At 40.9% G+C, this 18,982-nt stretch overlaps 1 protein-coding gene across 1 annotated transcript in view; it reads right to left on the bottom strand.

Annotated features, from left to right (window-relative positions):
* Window positions 1-18,982, bottom strand: part of LOC115405538 (calsyntenin-2-like) — a 155,053-nt gene that overhangs the window by 15,416 nt on the left and 120,655 nt on the right. Inside the window, exons 7-10 of the mRNA XM_030115143.1 lie at window positions 17,669-17,854; window positions 16,577-16,834; window positions 15,131-15,252; window positions 858-1,020 (exon numbers count right to left, since the gene is read on the bottom strand). Coding sequence (XP_029971003.1) covers window positions 858-1,020; window positions 15,131-15,252; window positions 16,577-16,834; window positions 17,669-17,854 — 729 coding nt within the window. The remainder of the gene's footprint in view (window positions 1-857; window positions 1,021-15,130; window positions 15,253-16,576; window positions 16,835-17,668; window positions 17,855-18,982) is intronic.

Here is an 18,982-nt window from a genome sequence, read left to right as displayed (position 1 = left end):
TTCCCAGCTAAATCACAGTATGGTTAAGATTGCGTACACCTGGAAATCGCAGACAGATTTTGGCCTCGTGGAGCTCTGTTAGTTGCCCTACTTCGAGAAAATCACAATGTAGTTCCACACTCATTTCATAGAACTGAAAAGTGTATGGAAATTGCTCACTGTTGCATTTATCTGCAAGGTAATCATCTCCTGTGGTGAGTGTAACAGACTTATAGATCAAAATATTTGAGCGTGTTTTGTTATGAATGGATTACAGTGATGTGTTCAGTGTAACAAATGTAATTTATTCCGCAACATTCAATCAAAGCAATTTAATATTTCATTAAAACTGCTGTTGACAATGAAAAAAATGGAAAACAGATGAAGGAAGGACCCCATGCTGTGTGCTCATATTTGATCATAACAAAAGAGAAAAACAACTTAATAGTGAATTTTAGCCGAGGAGCCATGTATTCCTGCTCTGTTTCTGTCTCATTATTAAACATTTTTCTTATTTGTTTTATAATAAAAATGTACAATGCTAACTAAAGTGGCTGTTACTGTCGATATTCAGCCGTGTACCAATTAAATAGCTAAAACAGTTTTTTTTTTTAAATGAAGTACTAAACATGATGCCTCTTTTACACTGATGTGGCTCCTGATTTTCAAATTTTATGAGTTGAAAATAGCACCAGAACACCAAGTGGGAAAGGCTGCTGCATATAAAACGACCATCAGATTATAGTATGGCTGTAAAGTATTCTAACTACATGGTGTGAAGGCTTTTCCCTGTCTGGCTTTAGTGGGGAAACGTCTGTATGACGGAACATGTCCAGACGGACGTGTACGCATGCTCGCTCGCTCGCTCGCACTCTGACCTTGCCAGCAGGCGCCCACGGTCAGCTGTGTGTCAATCTTCGAGGCGTGGATCGGCCAGTCGTCCGTCACCAGGTAGGGCTCGTAGGTCACCCCGTCCACAAACAGCGTCACGGCAGGAAACTCCACGTTGATCACATAATAATGCCATTCCTTATCGCAGATCTGCAAAGCAAAGTGTAGAATATCCCCTCATTGCTTAGCCGCAGTCCCATCAAGCCATGTGTCCACTTATTATGCATTTAATTCAAACAATATTCCTGATGTGCACAAACACAAATAGGTTGGCTTTAAAAAATGAATTTCTCAGGCTAGTACGCATCTTTTTCAGGGGTCCTATTTAGGTTAGAAGCGCTTTTCCGCGGAGGATTATGTTTATGGAGCTGCTTTTATGAACATGATGATGTTTACTCCAATCATGCAGTCAGAACCGGAGGCACATCCTTGAGTGTTCCCTGGCTTTTTACCTTCAATAAATGAGACGCAACAAATTCCTCTCTTCTTCCCTGCATCATTTGCTCCCTGTCGTCAGATAGCTAATGAGGTTTCCGTCTAATGAGCTGTTCATTAAAGGCACACGATGAGTGACAAACACAGCTGTGGAGACTTGTGTGCCACGCAAACTTTTATCAGCCATCACAAACACTCCTTGATTATTTGAAAAAGCTGCTTGCTTCCCTTCACCACCGCACCCGCCACTATCTGCACACCACCGTCATAAAACATTTATTGTGTTGCTAACATGCCGTCAGGTTCATTAGCCCACAGATTATTATTTTCATTCGGAAACTCATTGTTGCATCGATAAAATAACAGAAAACAGCAAAAGAAACTCTGTAAAGATGATAGTCTGAGTGTCACAAAATACCAAATATATTACATTATTACGTGAAACTGCCACATTTGGGAAGCTTAACTGAATGTTTGCTTGAAAAAAAGCTGCTTGTGAATGATTGTACATAAAAATGACTGTAACACCACTCATCCTGGTTGGGCGAGAATAATGGTGTGGTGTTACTACTAATATTTATGAGCCTGCATTGGATGAAACCCTGCATAAAACAATGGGAATGACATTATGAATAAGATGGTCGCGTGAGAGAGTTTTTATCAAGAATCAAAACATGCTGAATTGTGCATGTTGTAAGTTTATTGAATATGTTGATCTGTTTACCTGAAGACTTTAGTTTAAACTATGGATTAATGATGTGGCCAAGATGATCATGTTCTCCTTCATTTTGTCAGTTTTGCCATCAGCAGAACTGGAGGTGGCAATGATTACAGAAATGACGATTAGACCTGAAACCTGCACTTCGAAGTCCAGTTAACATATCCAGGATATCTCGACGTTACCTGGGCTGACTTAACCAGACAGTCACAATCTCACAATCCTCATAAGTGGTACTACGAAGCAGGTTATCAACTCGGTATTTCAACCCTGGCTTTTCCCACTTTGGTCAGGGCATGCTCCCATAAAAGGGGAGTTGTTTGCGGCATCTGACCAATCACAAACCCCACACAGTGGCTGTCCTTACCATGGAGAAGCAACTGTTCTTCAAAAACCGTGAAGAATTCAAACACATCATCCAGGAAAAAAAGCGACACTTTTATCCGCAGTGAAAGTTAGGAAAAAACAACTGCAGAATGCAAAATGGTCAACTTTGTTAATGCGTAACTTTGTGAGATTATAATGTAAACGACTGAGACAATATCAATGGACGGCACACTTTCTTATGGCACAGACAATTTGGGCAGTACTTCCTCAGTGTCCTTCCTTTAGTTTATATTTTCCATGAAGTACTTGTGACACTCGGCTCCCCTGTGTGCGCCTGTTTTTTGTTGAAATATTAATTCCTCAAAGTGATGCCACAAGTCGTTGTACACTCTAGAAATTCATGTTTCTGCCATTATGCCATGTGTGACCAACATTATTGACCTCATTATTTCAGATGCAGCCCTGGTGGAATTTGAACGGATTTGGGAACAAGTCAAGAACAAGCACAAACACATGCTTCGAAGCCTTCATTGACAAAGCTTTAGTTCTTTACAGTCTGTTGTATGGCTGAAATTAACATAATTTAGTCAACAGGATCCACTAAAAAAAAGAAATTGTCTTTCATTCGAAGCTTTTGTTTATTTAAGACACAACTCAAAAATATTCTGATAATACTTTAAGTTCTCCTGTTAAGGCCGAAGCATCTTTATTTTATTAACAGGACAAAGATTATTTATGCAGAAGGAAATGTGGAATTAGAAACATGCATATTCACACATGCGCACACAGAAAATAGCACTTTTAATAAGGACTGTTTGATCTGAAATCTGTTACATCTATCAAACCAGAATGGACTTTCACTGTATGCAAAGAAATACAGAACCCCAGACACATACACACCCCACACACACACACACACAGAATATTATTCCTCTGTGTTTTTCTTTGCATCGTCACTTTTTGTGACCAAGTGCAGGAGTGAACTGAATGAATCAGTCCATCGTAGTTTGCTGCTCATCAGAACTGCGTTCTGCTGTGACACCATGGCATTGTTGTCCCTTTTTTAAGCCTTCCATACAGTACATAAATTGAAATATCCTGAGAAGCCAGGGATGTGTTATTAACATTGACAGTGGGTTTATTTTCATCATCTCACTTCCAGGATTTGTGGGGGTACTTGACTTGACAGGCAGAATGAATTGCCACTTCCATTTAGTCTCTGGCCGCCTGACTGCCTGTGGAGGTGAGAACAAAGTTACATGTCTATACAATTATCTCCACTGCCTGTGCAGGTGGCTGTCCCCCTCATACTGCACTTAATATTACCATGGTTGAGATTTTGAGGAATTTATAAAAGCACAACCAGATAATAGATCAGCAGGGGTGTATAAATGAAATGAACAGAGGATCAATCTATGCTCCTCTGGGCTGAATGCTAACTCCATCAGCAACATCCCAACAATACCAGAGCAAACATGTACATCCAGCAGGTCGGGAATGGCAATATTTGTTAATTAGCAGGGACACAAACTGAAGCTGGGGGCAATGGGATGGTCTTTTAATTTGGCAGGTGTTTGGTCACAAATGACCTATTAAAATTCTGATCACATGTCGAAGTTATTGCAGTTTGTTGCGGCGTAGACGGGAATGACTGCCCTAAATTACATAGAAAGCCATCGAGTAGCATGACTGTAATTAGGCGTCATCATTTGAGAACGTGAATACCTGCATTAACTTTTACGGGACCCATTCGGTAGTTATTGGACGTATATTTCTATTCTGGTAAAATGACAAGCAGACACTGTCATTTATTAAAAAAACACTGGAAAATGTTAGACAATCTCCCAACATTCCACTTCCCGTAAAACGATGAGAAAAGGTTTTATGACTCCTGGCAGTGAGAAAATATGACGGAAACAAATTGAGTTACAATATTTCTCTCACACTGCGAAGCTGACTGTTCCTCCTCTAATCTATTATGTCATGCGCGACTATTATTTCTCTGTCTTTCAGTATAATAATTGAGCAGGAGCAGGGAGACAAATCACATCTTCAATTTATGCCTGAATTTTTAGGAACATCCACAGTCACTGCATGAGTGAAAATCTTTACAGAAGCCTTCAGCACACTGTAATTTGTTGCATTTTAGGAACACACTGAGGGATAACTCAAAATGCCATTTTGATAGGCTCTGAGGGACAAACAATCATTATCAAAGACAAAAATGCTTTGCACACCGTCTCGAGTCATTTCGTTCAAAATCAGCTTCATTGAGTCATTGTAGAAAAGATATTTAACAGAAAATAGTGGCACCTGAGTGCGCCACACAATCGAATGGCGGTTAGCACGATCACTTATGGCGAGATAGTCACTGTCACAATCCCATTTGGGACTGAGGGTCTTTAAACGTGGAGCTTGCGGGTGCTCCCCGCGTGCCTGCATCAAAGACTAATCTATGACTCTAAAGCTGCGCAGAGGTGTGGATGTCTGAGTGTGTCTGTATAGGAGAGCGAACAGTGCGGGTAAAGAAGAGTGATTCATCCTCCAGCCCATTGCTAAAGTCTCTTTGTATTTGCCCTGTGACCCCAGGTTGACACTGACATCAACCATAGTCTGCTGAAATCAGCTCCAACGCCTTGCAACCCTGAGCTGGAAGAAGAGACGAGTGGATGTATATTCCAGAGTCTAGTCCAACACTGCATTCGTTCATCGAGTAATCACACTTAAATACAGACGCACACACTTTGTGCACACAGACGTTAACAGTCTATTCGGCCAGCTATCCTCTTTCTGCTGAGGTATGTTTATATTCACATCACTGGTTTGGAGACACAGTCAGACAGAGCTTGAAAGTGTTTCTCCTCTCCAAAAGTGTAACAAGACAATGAATGCTGAAACGCAGTAATGAGCTGGTCCCCAGGCAGGTTGCAGACCTGCTTAGAGAACACAAAAACCAGAGCAGTCCCTAACCAAATAGAGACTGAGGCAAACAGAGGCAGAGGTAAAGTGGAACGGAGTGCCACTTCAGACACACATATGGAGTTTTGTTGCTGGACTTTCATTTAACATAATTCCTGTTTTCATAACATCAAAAAACTGAAAAATCTGCAAATAAATGTTTTTTCGGATGCACTCAGAGTGAGCAGACTGATCATTTTTACTAATCTCATGCATCTGTCTCCATTTTCAAAATGGACTATTTCTGTCTTTTTGAATAAAACATATCAACAAGCTAAAACGGGAAACATGCCAGCTATGGGAAATAACAACCGTATTTCCTCACACGACTGAGTGTCAGTTAACTACAGCATGTCCTAATATTGTCTTCAACTGAACAACATGAAGCACATTGCTGAATTTTAGCAAAAAAACACTAAAATCTTTGGTTGGATAAACAGAAGGTACTAGAAACGTAGCAGAAACTGGATTTGAAGATGGCACAGAGGAGAAATGTGTGACGGTTTTCATGCTTGCATTCATAAGAGCCTTTTGAGTTCACACGCACTGCTACTTGCACAGAGGCCGCGTTTAACGGGGGACGACTCCTTTTTATGTGTGATTTAATGTGAAGGATATTTCATGATCAAACCTCAGAATATTCTGTCACGACTAAAGAAAAGGCAGCTTCGCTTTGACTCAAAGCTTATTAGCATCCGCAACACACTCACACAGGTGCTTTCAATTATTTAGACTGATCCGATGTCTTTTGCCTCAGTTTCAATCCTCTACACGGAAAGCATTTTAGCCTGGTTTTGAAGGAAAGCTACAAATATATTGGATAATGACCGTCACAAATGCAGACTGTTTAAGTGTGTCAGTTCAGGGTTTTTCCTGCATTTTACTTTACTGTCAGTTGATGCAACAGGAGTATCAGTAAAAACATCAGTATTCTGCTTTTTGAAGTCACTCTGTGAGAGGTGAAGGTTGAGAAGTAAAGACATCTCCATGTTCTCCTTCACTACATCCATAAAGTTTTTTATCTGAGGTCCCCATCCTGCTGCCTGGTAGTTCCATCTCCAACGTCCTGTATCCAATATTTCCACTATTTCCCCCTCAGCACGTCTCCAAAACATCTCAAGCTGGCCTCTTTAAACTGCTCAGCCTTTGCGGTCTCTCTGATCTGTCTGTTTTGATCCTGCCTATCCCGGTGAGTCTCAATGAAAATCTCGAACTCATCTATGGCCACCTCTCACTCAGCCTCCTGTCTTTCAGACGGTCTGAAACGCACATCGTATTTACAGTTTCTTCAGACTTCATTTTCGCAAAGATTGCTCTCAGGGTTTACAACAATGATCTGTACCAACATGGAGAGGTGACACTGTATTTGTGGCCTTAATACTTTTTTCCTGAAGTGTATATTCATATTTCATGGCCCAGCTCCATTCAAATGTCCTTTATTTAGTGTTTTGATACACAAATTACAAAACCTACAGTCTCTTTCTTCAAGTACCGCAAAGACGATAGTTTTTTCCTTCTTTCAGAATGAAATTAACGTGTGTCCAGATAAATTCCACTTGTCTCTCCATGATTTTAACCATCTCTCCTCTCTCTTTCGCCAACTCTAAACACTAAACCTCGCTTTGCTGAGCAAGGCTCCTCTTCTTCAGTATATTATCATGCAACAGTGGTGTTTTATTGCTGAGAATAAAACACCTGAGATAAGCCCGTCTATCTTGTGGAAATCTGCCACTGCGTATTTACGGGAAGCTATTACATGCTATACATGGGAAGAAGGGAAGGAAGCAGAAAGAGCCACTTGGGCGAAGAGAAGATTACACAGTCTGGGTACTGAATTTAGGTTTTCACCCAAAGGGTTTCTGCTTAAAACAATTAGATGCCGCCTACTCTGAGTCAACCTACCTCCTAACAAGAAGAGCAGAGGCCCAGATCTTTTGCCTGTGTGCCAAACATAGGTCATGTGGCCAGTAAACCAGAATGGATTTCTGTGCACCTTGCTCAGGAGCAATACAAACCAAGCATAAACTGTTCTTCACAACCAGCGTGTGTGCATTTTAAATCTGCTGATGTAAACAGAATAATGAGGGCATTGTGCTGGCTGCAGAGAAGGCTAGTAATAAGGTCAGGTTTACTATGATTCACTAGCGAGGCTTTGGAGGCACGGAGTATTTTTTCAATTGGGTGCAAAACAGACAGTGAATGTAATTGTATTCAGATACCTTTTTGTGACAAAAATAATCAGGCAAGAACGTTACTTAGAACCACATGTCCCCACATAGCGTTTTTCTTTTTGATCATGAATGATACAACATATGTACAGTGGTCAGCACTGTATCCTCACTGGATCTGAATCCAGGCCATGCTTCATGTGCACGGTGGGTACTCTGGCATAACTCCCACAATCCAACGACAGACTTTTTGATTGCATAACGGCGACGCCATTCTGCCCTGGTTAGCTCTGTTTCCTCACAATAAGCAAGTTCTTTGGTCTCACCTCCATCATGTGTGCCAGAATGAACCAGGAGCCAGGGCAGTGGTTAGAACCATCGCCTCAAAGCTGAAAGATGGAGTTTAGCTGAAAGCTGCATGACTCACTGTGCCTGTGTGAGCAGAGCTCGGCCTCCTCACACAATTCAAAGATATCCTTTTCAGGCACATCGGTGACTCTAAATTGTCTGTGCATGCATGCATGAGTGGGCATCAGCCCTGTTTTGAGAACCATCCACACTGAGCTCCTACAGCACATAGATGAGTGGGAATGTTTGTGTGAATGTGTGTGCACATGACTGTGCGTCTTCCTATGTTAACCCCCAGGTTTTACAATGCTTCTTCTCCATTGTCAGCTCTAAATACAGCTCAGTGCAGCTACAGTCAGAATAAATGCTTGAAAGATGGATTTGTGTTGGCACCACTGTGCTGTTTAAATCACTGATTGCTTACTTTTACAAAATAGGACATCACAACTTAGTCTCTTCACATCTGATTTGTTCTCTGACTTGACATCCAAACTGATTTATTCTGTTTAGTACTTCTCCAGTTAGCTACCAGCACCTTTCCATCTGCTCTGTACTTCCAACTTTCTCTTTTTTTTCCCTTTTCATCTCCTTTGTTGTGCTTTGCGCTCCCTGCCTTGCCTCACCTCTGATCTTCTCTCTCTGCCGCGGCTGGGGCATAAGATTTTGAGGACAGCTCTGTATGTGTGAGTAAGGGAACGTTAGAGATAATGAATGAAAGGAAGAAAAATAGTTTTGCTGACATTTTCAGCAACCTATGTAAAATTAAAAACTCCATGTTCTCTCTTTGGGGGAGAGTATAAACCGACTCGTGCTGAAGGGTCACAAACCTTGCAAAAATAAAATAAAATAGAGGATTACCAAGTCTCACTAAAAGGGTAAAGTCATCTTATCATAAAATTGCATCATTGTCTACTTTGATAAAGTTTGGTCAAAGTGTATTATTCCAGGAAAACTATCTTCAAGATCTGTTTTATGTCACTTACACAACACCCCCAAACGCTTCGCAAAAAGATGTGAAGCTTAAGATTCAAAAAGATCAATGCCAAAAACTTTCACCCCTACAGGTGAAAAGCTTCCTTTAATTTTTTGTTCTGCTTTAAAATTCTTACTTCTATTTCCCTCAGTTGTGAGTGTTTATCTGCTCTTCCTGTATCGTCACAGATGAGATTACCTGTGCATGTAACAGCGATGGATTATTTAGGGTCTATCTTATGGCCAGTGTGAAAAAAACTATCATAATGGTGGGGGAAAAAAAAGGCTAATTGAGAATTGGAAGAATCCAGTTACCAGTACATTATTATTCCAACGAAATGCTTGTGTAGTGCACTCAGCGTGTATGCTAAGTGCACAGTAAGAAGCACTAAGTACCCCTCCTCTCGCATGCACACGCTACTGCCATCCCTCACCCTCGGGTCTCAGCACACACACAGTGCAGAGACATTTACATTTAGTGAGAGGCTGCTGATCCAAATGGGAGACACTCAGGAAGCACCTAAAGCAGACCCATAGTCCAGCAGAGCTTTCAAATGAAGGCCATCGGGAAATAGAGAGCAGAAATGAAATAGACACAGAGAACATTTACATGCCAGAGGCGACACTTTCTGTCGTCACGGAAAATTAAAACTGTGTTTCCCTGCCAACGTGGTCTTACGCATTTCTTTTCTTCACCTATTTATTTCTACATCTTTACTGGCTACCACATACTGTGCCCTTGCAATGGAACGACTAAAGAAATCAGAGTGATTCATAGCAAATAACGGCAACACTGAAAAGCAAAGAATCAAAACGAAGAAAAAAAACAAAAAAAAAATGCAAGAAGTTACTCATAAAAACACAAGAAGCATGTAACGTCAAGGCGACTGCTTGAAAGGAACTGAACTGACAAGATGTACTCAATATATTCATTTCTGTGGTAAACAACCACGCTGATCGGGTATTAGAAATGTTTTTGTTGCCTGAGAAATGCAAATTCTGTAGCAAAAATATTGTAGAATTGCATTAAAGGTAAATAAAAGTGTAGAGTATAAAATAACGCTCGTTCATAAAACGAGTTCACTTGAGTTCCTGAAGATCAATGCGTCTCCTGTGTGTGAGATTAAATGAAATTACTCATTGCATAGACACAAGCAGCCTGGTATCTGTTCAAAGCAGGAAGTGAGGCGGTGCACTCACACACAAACACCGCAGCCAACATCGTCCAATTAATCTTCTGAGAGACAAAAGGAAGCCCTCTAATCAACATGGGGCAGAAAACAAGCCATTCGCAACTGGCCATGGTCTCGGCAGCCAGATAAGGCAGATAATTGAAGATGTTTTACAGACAAGCAATAAGAGCAGTTTAGTTCTCCTCCAGCACACATGCCCACAGTCAAAGGCAGACATTAATGATAAATAGCAGGGGGTCTGTATAAGTTTTAAACAGTGTAATTGATGAAAGGGAAAAGTTGGTTTATTATTCACAACACAGCGTGTGGCAACACCATCCTGTTATTTGTACAGTTATCTCAAATTGATGTTGAACTATGTTTCATGCATCTTTTATTGCACTTTATTGAACTTGGGGCTGCAGGAGGCTGGAGCAGATTCCCGCCGTCTACGTGCAAAGGCAGAAAACAGCCTGGTCGGGCTGCCAGTTTATGTCAGAGCCACACATCAGACTGAGAAATTAATCTAATGCGCACATTTTTCAGATTGAGAGAGGTAAACTAGAAAATCCACGCACCCACAGTAAGATCATGCAAACTCCTCAGAGAAAGGCTCCGAAGCCCTTGACTTGAACGTCACTTGCTGTGAGGAGTGAGTGCCGACCACTACACATTGATATCAGAAGCTAAATGTTCTTGGTATTTTGGACTCTGCTGATCAAGTGTGAAGCCACTCAAGGCACCAGTGAAAATGAACATCTTGACAAAGAAAGTAACTTCCTCCTTGTGTCCCTTTTGTCTTGTGACTGAGCAATTCTTCTTTTTATTCATTGCCTCCATCATTTTTGGTGCCTTTGATTACATGTCTCACACATTCCTATCATCTTAGCTTACAGGACGTTTGAAGAATGATTTCTATAGGGCTTTGTGACTGTGAGTGAATATCTGTAGGACAGCTGGATTGTACTGATAGGCCCAGTGGACTGAGAGAGAGTGAATAATGTGTGTAAAGAGGAGTGATTCATCCTCTAGCCCATTACTAAGAGCGAAGGAAGGAAAATAGATTGTGTGTGTGCATGTGTGTTCACACGTAGGTTCACAAATAAGTTAGTGCTCGGGGGTGTGTGTATGAAGGTTGCCGTCAGATGTGACATTCCTTCAGATGCTTCGATCAACATAGAAAATGGAGCTTGGTTTTCTCTCTCTCTCTCTCTCACTCTCTCTTTGCCAGCTTTCTTTCATCTCACTCTACCCCCTCCTCTCCCTGGCTGAGAATTGCAAAATCAATACAGCTAAATGGAGTTGCCGCGGAAGCCATTGAGTGCCCTTTCTAAGTGCTGGAGGAACAAGGACAGTAAGAAGCAGCTGTGACACCCCACAGTCACCTCTTCTCCTTACTGCACTTCTTTCTCAACAGTCTCTGCTCTACTTGTCCTCATTATTTATCACACGGCCCAGCAGCATCTTCTATTCTTAACTTATCCTCTGTAGTCTGGAAACACCCTGATATATTAATGAAACTGAGACAAATAACGGCAACATGTAGACCTATGTCAGGGGTTAAAGCAAAAAAAAAAAAAAAAGGATTTTTCTATTTCCCACAAAATTCAATGAAGTCGTGGGGGATAATTGAAAGCTGAGGTGAGGTTCGAAGATCCTCTGAGAAAATTTTAAGAATTTAGATGTCATTTCCTGCATCCTGGTTGATTTTAAATGAAGAGAAATATTTTTGACTGAGCCTTTTGTTGTCCAAAATGAGTTTATTGTTTCTGTTTTCATGGCATATCTAATGTATTTTTATGTCTGCTGTTCAGATGTATTAAGATCATTAAGTTATTATTTTACATTTACAGTTACATTTATCGAGTGTGGGTGAAATCAGAAAGTAAAATGTGGAGATGATGAATAAAACTAGGTGTTTCAGCCGTCACTAGGTTGTCTGTTCTGAGTAAAAAACACTTTCAAGTTCAAATTTGGACATTTTGGCACAATGTCCTCTAGAACAAGGCAAAATACTGATACTAGAATGTGCGTTTGTTGGTATGAAGCATTTCAAGAACATTAGAAGTAAAACATTGAATTCTTTTATTTAGTAATTTCAGAAACCTATTAAAAATGAAAGAACATCAACAGTTCAGTAATAGTGGAAAGAAATTGCATTGGTTAGGCGAATGTTTCTATGACACTTGATCTTCTTTTGCTTTTTAGTACTGAAGCCAAAAGCTTCAATCATGGCCACTGCAGGCCCACACTGATGTTATTCTCCCTGAAACACAAGGCGATTGAGTAGAGTCACTCTTGCTAAAATAGTTGGAGCCTCTGGAATGACGGAAATCCGTTGTGGTGACTGAGTTCTTGAAGGCCTGATCTGTGTTGACAGTGGTGTCGGTACGGTGGTCACGCAGCAAGAACATCCCCAGTTTGATTCTGGGCTGGTGTGAGGCTTGCAGTTTCTCCCGGTCTGATTCGTCCAAGGACATGCACATTAGGTAAAAGTCGGTGTCTCTAAATTGACTGAAACGTTGGAAAGCGTGTGTGTCTCTTTGATGGTAATGTAGACCTGCGACCTTTGACCCGCCCTTGACTTAAGTCCCCCACAACCCTGATTTGCATAAAATGGGAACAGATGGATGGATAATGTGCTTGAGCTGTTGAAATGTTTGCACAACATACAGAGTCTATGCATTTTTTCCACTGAACCACTGCAACAAATAAAGGAAAAACAGCCCTCTTTACTGCTCTTTCAGGTCCTTTTCCTTTCAAAGAGATTGAAGAGTGTTTGCAGCAGGCAGAAGGCTTTTAGCTGTTTCAGTTACTCTCTACTCGCTCTTTGTTGACGTGAAACACTGTGCACTGCTTGAGGGCACAGGTCAGTTTTTGGCATCGGTTCTTCAAATTCATAAGAAAACGATAGATTCCTCCGAAAGACACCTTTTTGTGAGTGGGCAACAATAAAAATCTGAATCAAACAGAGGGAGGAGCTGTGAGACTCCACTTCTTTTCTGTCAGAATACTTTTGCTAGAAATAATATGCACCGTGTTATTCTTTCAAGCAGTTTCACAGCCTACAGGTAAATACATACAATACGTTTACTGTATTGTTGGAGAGCAGATGAGTTCAAAAGAAGAGTTATATTTAATTACAATCTCTACACAAGTGATTTGTACTGCTGGTAACATCATGAATTCTCTGAGTGTATTGCACACTTTTACTGTTATTTCACAAGATCCAACCAAACCAGTAAAAGATGCATTATTATAAATGAGAAAGTGAGACAATGAGACAAAAAAAATTATATATATGTATATAAATAAAATATGTATAATATCTAATATATATATATTCATTCATTCATTCATTCAATCAATGAATCTAATATATATAAATAAAATAAAATCATAGCAGAGGAGATCACACAACACTGAGGTTGTTCGTTTAAACAATGCTAGTCTTTTCCTGGGAAGCTCTTCTCATAATCAGATCCACCTCTGTGGGCGCCAGGTAGAGAAGGACAGTCAACTGAGGAAAAACACTTTAATCTACCTTTGACCCGAACAAACAGCCACTTGGTGGGAAGGTACATGAGAAAAATACATTTTGGTGTAACTGTGACTTTACAGAAAACAACCCACTTGGCAAGAAGGTGCACACAGGGAGTACAAGAGATAGTTCCAAGAAAACACGTGCGCGCACACGCCCAAGCGTTTAGATCTACAGTCATTTAAATTTAGAAGCTTTATTTCCCCTTTAACATCAAGTGAGTCACCAGAAAATTTTGCAAGAAACACTTTGTCTAATTTCTAGATGGTTTTTTTTGATCGCAACACTGTGGTGTTCTTAACACTTTCAGTTACAGCCTGTGCTTTTCATGATACGCCGGTTTCTCCCACTGTTCAAAATGCATCTGAGGTTAATGTGCGACTCTTTAACAGCCCCTTAGTGTAAATGTGAGGCTGTGATTTCCTCTCTTCGTCTTTGTCCTGTGATGACCCTGTGACAGTAAGCTGTTATTGATGGAAGAAAACAACTACGGTTTAGTGCAAAGTTGCAAATTAACATTAATTCAGAAAGTCTTTTTTCAAACAAAGGGCCACACATGCAATAACACATGCTAAAAGCCCGAATACGCATCTCTCATAAGCTGCTTAGTGAGCAGAAACACTTGAGCTTGCAGTAATTATAAGACTTTTTTTTTATCACTTCAAAACGAGGTAGATATATGCCGTGTCCCTGGGGTGAACAATTAGATTAGATTTACATCTCCTATCCATTATTACAGTGGTGAGAGCTGGGAAGAATCAGTAGAAAGAGTTCACTCCCTTACAAGAGTGCTCACTAGACAATCATCAAAAATCATTTAGACTTAGGGGAGTTTATATTCTTCAATAGTTAGGGAGTTTTTTTTTTTTTAATCTCATCATCTCCAAGGAGAGCTAAAGAGTCTAGATGCCTTTTAGTCAGAGGATTGTTGTTTGAGCTCTCATCAGAAGAGTGTCTGACAAAGACCTTTAGACCCGCCACTAATCCTGACCCTGCACTGAACTGTTCTCAGGAGTCAGGTCAAAACGGTCTTCGGGGGAATAAAACTAGATTTTTATCTTGAGCAAAACACCTGCCTGCAGTGTGTCTTATGCAGTGTCACTGTCCACGTCAGTGAGATTTCAAATAGAGAGAGCACAACACACTGTTCAGTGAAGGAGAAATCTTTTCATTGACATTCCTCAGGCCGGGAGAACATCGTGTGAAGCAGGTCTTTGTCTTTCAAAGGCTCGCTGCATGACTGCAACACAAAGCTTCACCGTAAATTAGTTCAACAGCTCTCCAGAAGCATGACAGATAGCTGAGATGTGCTGCTGGGCGAGCTATTACCCATAACTCAACACTTTCCACTTTGGATCTGTGCTCCTTTGTGTGTATTACAGTGTGCACAGGATGGCAGCGTCTTGGACTCCTTCATATCCCGCGGCGAGCAAAAGAAAGTGACAGAGGCTTTCAGGTAATTAGAACGGAGCGCCTCTCCCTTCACTATCCAAATAACCACAGCCCCTCACCGGCTGTGGAAAACCACCCTCTGTTTACACTAAAATGGGACAGAGATAAGTTCGTGCACACACACACACACACACACACACACACATGCAATCCATCCCTCACTCCTCACCTGCTCCAGTTTCCAGTGGAACTCAGCGGGCCTGAAAGTGTCGACCTGAGTGAAATCCCTCCTGAGCAGGAACACCAGGCGGCAGTTGTGAACGTACAGGGAGTAATGGTGGCGGTTCATCTCTGCGAGAAGATCAGAAACACTGAGAATCACACCGAAACGCATGCATATAATTAAATGTATAATTTCGTCTTGTAAGTCACACAATTCCTTCAAAAGGTATGGCTGCTGCACAAACTCATTATGTTCCTTTATGGTAAGTGGCAATTTGATGTTTGTTAGTTTTTTTTTGTTGAGGATCTATGACTTGTTGATGATAGCTGTTTGTAAAAACTAGAGTGATTCTGGCTGCTTCAGATGGGTTTTCCAGAATGTGTTGTTACTACAGAAGGGTCGGGGCATGCTGCTTGTGTATGTGAAGGTTTCTCACTGATGCTGCAGGGAACAACAAGAGCTAGTCTTAATGAGCTGCTTGATTTGCAGTAGTTAAATTAAAAGATCTTTGGCAACGGCAGAGAAGATGACCCTCTCTTCAAAGCATGCTGCTTACACATGTATTTAAAATGGAAATAAACAATCTTTCCAGTGGTGTAAAACTAATTACCAAATCCACAACTCTGTACTTTCTGTGTGTAGTTTGTATCATTTGATAAAAATAAATATTTTTCCAGTAAAATAGAACACCCACATACACATAGTGTGATAACAGTAATAGACATGATAATGATAATAGAATAAATAAGTATCTTAAATGCTAGCTGACACAAATTCTGGAGATATTACCAATTAATTTATTCCTGCAGTGATCTGGATTCAACATGTACAACCCTCCATCAATCAGTGGGATTCCAAACACAGACATCTTCTTTTTTTTTTTGCACAGTATTGCTACGACGCCCCTCATGTCGAGTCTTTTAATATCAATCACATCTTTGAGCCAGAACATTACAAATAATACGGCGTTCAAAAGATTCTGGTGATCTAAAATGAACTAAACTGCAGTTCTGCATTACAAGACCAGACTACACATTTCCTGAGCTAATAAGCCATCTGTGCGGCCATTGTGAGAGCGTGCAATGTGCAGATGGCTTGTTTAATTACACAGTTCAGGCAGCTCAGTTCAGACATGCAGCAGGAAAAAAAAGAGGTTTGAAGAGCATTTGCCAGTGTGGATTTCAGTCACAGCCTAATTATCTTGTTTTGTTTTTTTTTTTTAAAAAGTGGGGTTTTTGATCATGTTACACTTATGGTAGGTTCAGTGAAGCGGAGGACAAAACGCTAAAGTATCTGCTGAAGAACTTCAAACATCAGATGCTTTCAATCCCACTTAATTGAGAGCAAAAATACTGAAATGTAAGCAAATTTAAGATCTAACGTGAAAGTCAATGACAACTTCTCTCGAGTTTAAACGCCGCGTTTTTGCAGTTTGATGATTAATTGTCTCACCGGTCTTGTCAGAGTTACACAGTAAGGTTTCCTTTTCGGCCCGGAGCCCCGGCGTGGGCCCGTGCTTCATCCAGGTTGCCAGGGTGAACTGATCTGTCAGGTTTTGGGGAACGACGTGATCCGGAACATTTGCCGCCTGTCGCCCGTCAAATCTGTAAATGAGGTCGCTGTCTCGGCCGCTGTCCGTCAGCAGAGACGCCGTCCAGTTTGTGGAAGGGCTGGGGGCGGGAAGCAGGTCGGTGCTGCCCGATGCTGCACCTGGATGTGCCAATCATAGAGAAAAAGACCGTCAGCGTGGCCCATCGGTTACATCAAAGAGGAAAAAGGCTTCCAGACACCAACATACTATACTCTTATACATTATATAAATCAATCATTTGCTCCAATTTGTGCCACTTTTTACTCTCATCGTTATAAAACAAATGCATTGCTGGGACTTGCACACAAAGTGATGTTATTTAGACGGAAGTATCTGGTGAAAAACCTCTAAGTTTCATGTGTTCTTTTTATTTCCAATCAGATTCCAACTTGAGGAAAAAGATACAAGAGTACAGTGACATTTAAAATGGATTTTCTTGTGAAATGCACCAATAGTTATATTATTCACACTTCTTAAAAGAAAAACATTTTTTTTTCTCAGAGAGAAATAAATCATCCTTTTTCTATTTGCACATTAATTGCAAATTATAGTATCACATTTCAGGGCACATCATTATGAGTTTCACCTGTGCTGTGATTCCCATGTTTCAGGAGATAAGTGGGACAAATTAATCTTCCACAGTACGAAAGGTTTCAAGTGGAATCTTGGAATTTAATTTTGAATTTTAGAAAACCTTTAATTGTCTTCAGGAAAAAAAAAAAAAAAGGAAAATTGACTTATTAATATACTGAGAGGGCAAAGACGTCAAGAGCTAATTTCTTCTTTAGATTAAAATTTTCCTTGACTCTCATTATTAAAACTACCCCTTGCACTTTCATAGTCCTCTACTCTTAAATTGCTCTGCGCAATTTCAACCGGCCGCCGTTATTTCACACCCCTTTTTATACTGATTTCTCACCTCGCTCTGAATTTTTTTTTTCCACATTACTTACCGCAGAGTTTTTGCAGAGACTTTTCAGAGTAGGTTTCACGGTCACAGCCTTTCCCGATGTGATTCGTCTGCAGCTCCACCATCGCCTTCACACCAGACAGGGGACCCCCACATGTTTCCAAGTGCATTTTGGGGAAAAGCTGCTTGCTCCCAGTGCCTGGCTCATAGTCCACGCGCTTGTTCCAGCCTTAAATGTTCAAAATAGTTAAAAGAAAAATTGTTTCGATTTCACATATCATACAGGAAGTAAATTGCACAGTTTTTAAAACTGAATGTATAACATTTCACTCACTTGCTCATGCAGAAACACTGACATTCAGTGACACACAGCCATAGAATTGAGCATTTTTACCCATCAAGCAGTCGTGTTTGACCTAGCTGTCTGCTGCACATCATTTTCTACACAGAATAAAACGTCACGCTCCACTGTAGGTGGTTTCACAATGAGCATCCGGATGGAAAGCAATGACAGGTGACTGCACAGGGCGGCAACTTGGGAGAAACCTTGTCTTCTGTTAAGTCACAAGGAAAGTGAAACGACCCAGTCACACGTCAGGCCTGCCGAAGAAAGAAACGGCTAGCCCTGCTGCAAAACGTTACAATCCCAGTAACCAGTGTCACACAGGTCCTCGATATGAACGACAAGCGTCGAATCTTCGAGTGATGCCACTCACAGCCCAGATTATGAATATGAATGTAAATATGTGTGTGTCTTTTGTGCCGGTGGACACCTGGTACATCTCGCCAGTATCTACACAATAAGGTATAAAGTCTCCTGAGAGGAGCCATGAAAAGAAACAGGCTGCGATTAGGTTAGTGATGACAGGTGAAAGGTGAGGTTTGGGATCTCCGGTCATGCCGGGTAGAATTCTGCCTCTTCTTCTTGGGAAGTAGCAGCCGCAAAAGCAGGTCTGACCTTTACCCACAGATGATAAATAAGGTTACGTGAGCGCCTAGCTTTGGATGCGCCACAGCATCATGTTTATTTACAGCTTCGGTCTCTTATGAGTTAGGAAGCTCTCCGAGAAGGCAAATAACAATGACGCTGTTAGCAGGATATGACAACGAGTGAGACTTCACTGTAGGGCGCTGATAACACTTCAAGGTTATCTTGGATCTAAATAAGGCTGTTATTAGTTTCTATTCATCCACTTTTGTGGGAGAAGCAGGAGTGCATTCATATGGGCAGTACTTTAATTTGCCTTTTTTTAATGTATTGTGTAAAAATATTGGACTTGAAGATGAGGATTTTATAATATACAAGCATCTGTATAGATTGTTTTGATCTGTTTTCTGAACACTCATACATGTTGTG

The sequence above is a fragment of the Salarias fasciatus genome, chromosome 18 (assembly GCF_902148845.1).
Source record: "Salarias fasciatus chromosome 18, fSalaFa1.1, whole genome shotgun sequence".
In the NCBI taxonomy this organism is placed as follows: Eukaryota; Metazoa; Chordata; class Actinopteri; order Blenniiformes; family Blenniidae; genus Salarias; species Salarias fasciatus.
The sequence above is the reverse complement of the archived record's forward strand: the minus strand, read 5'-3'. Positions and strand labels throughout refer to the sequence as shown.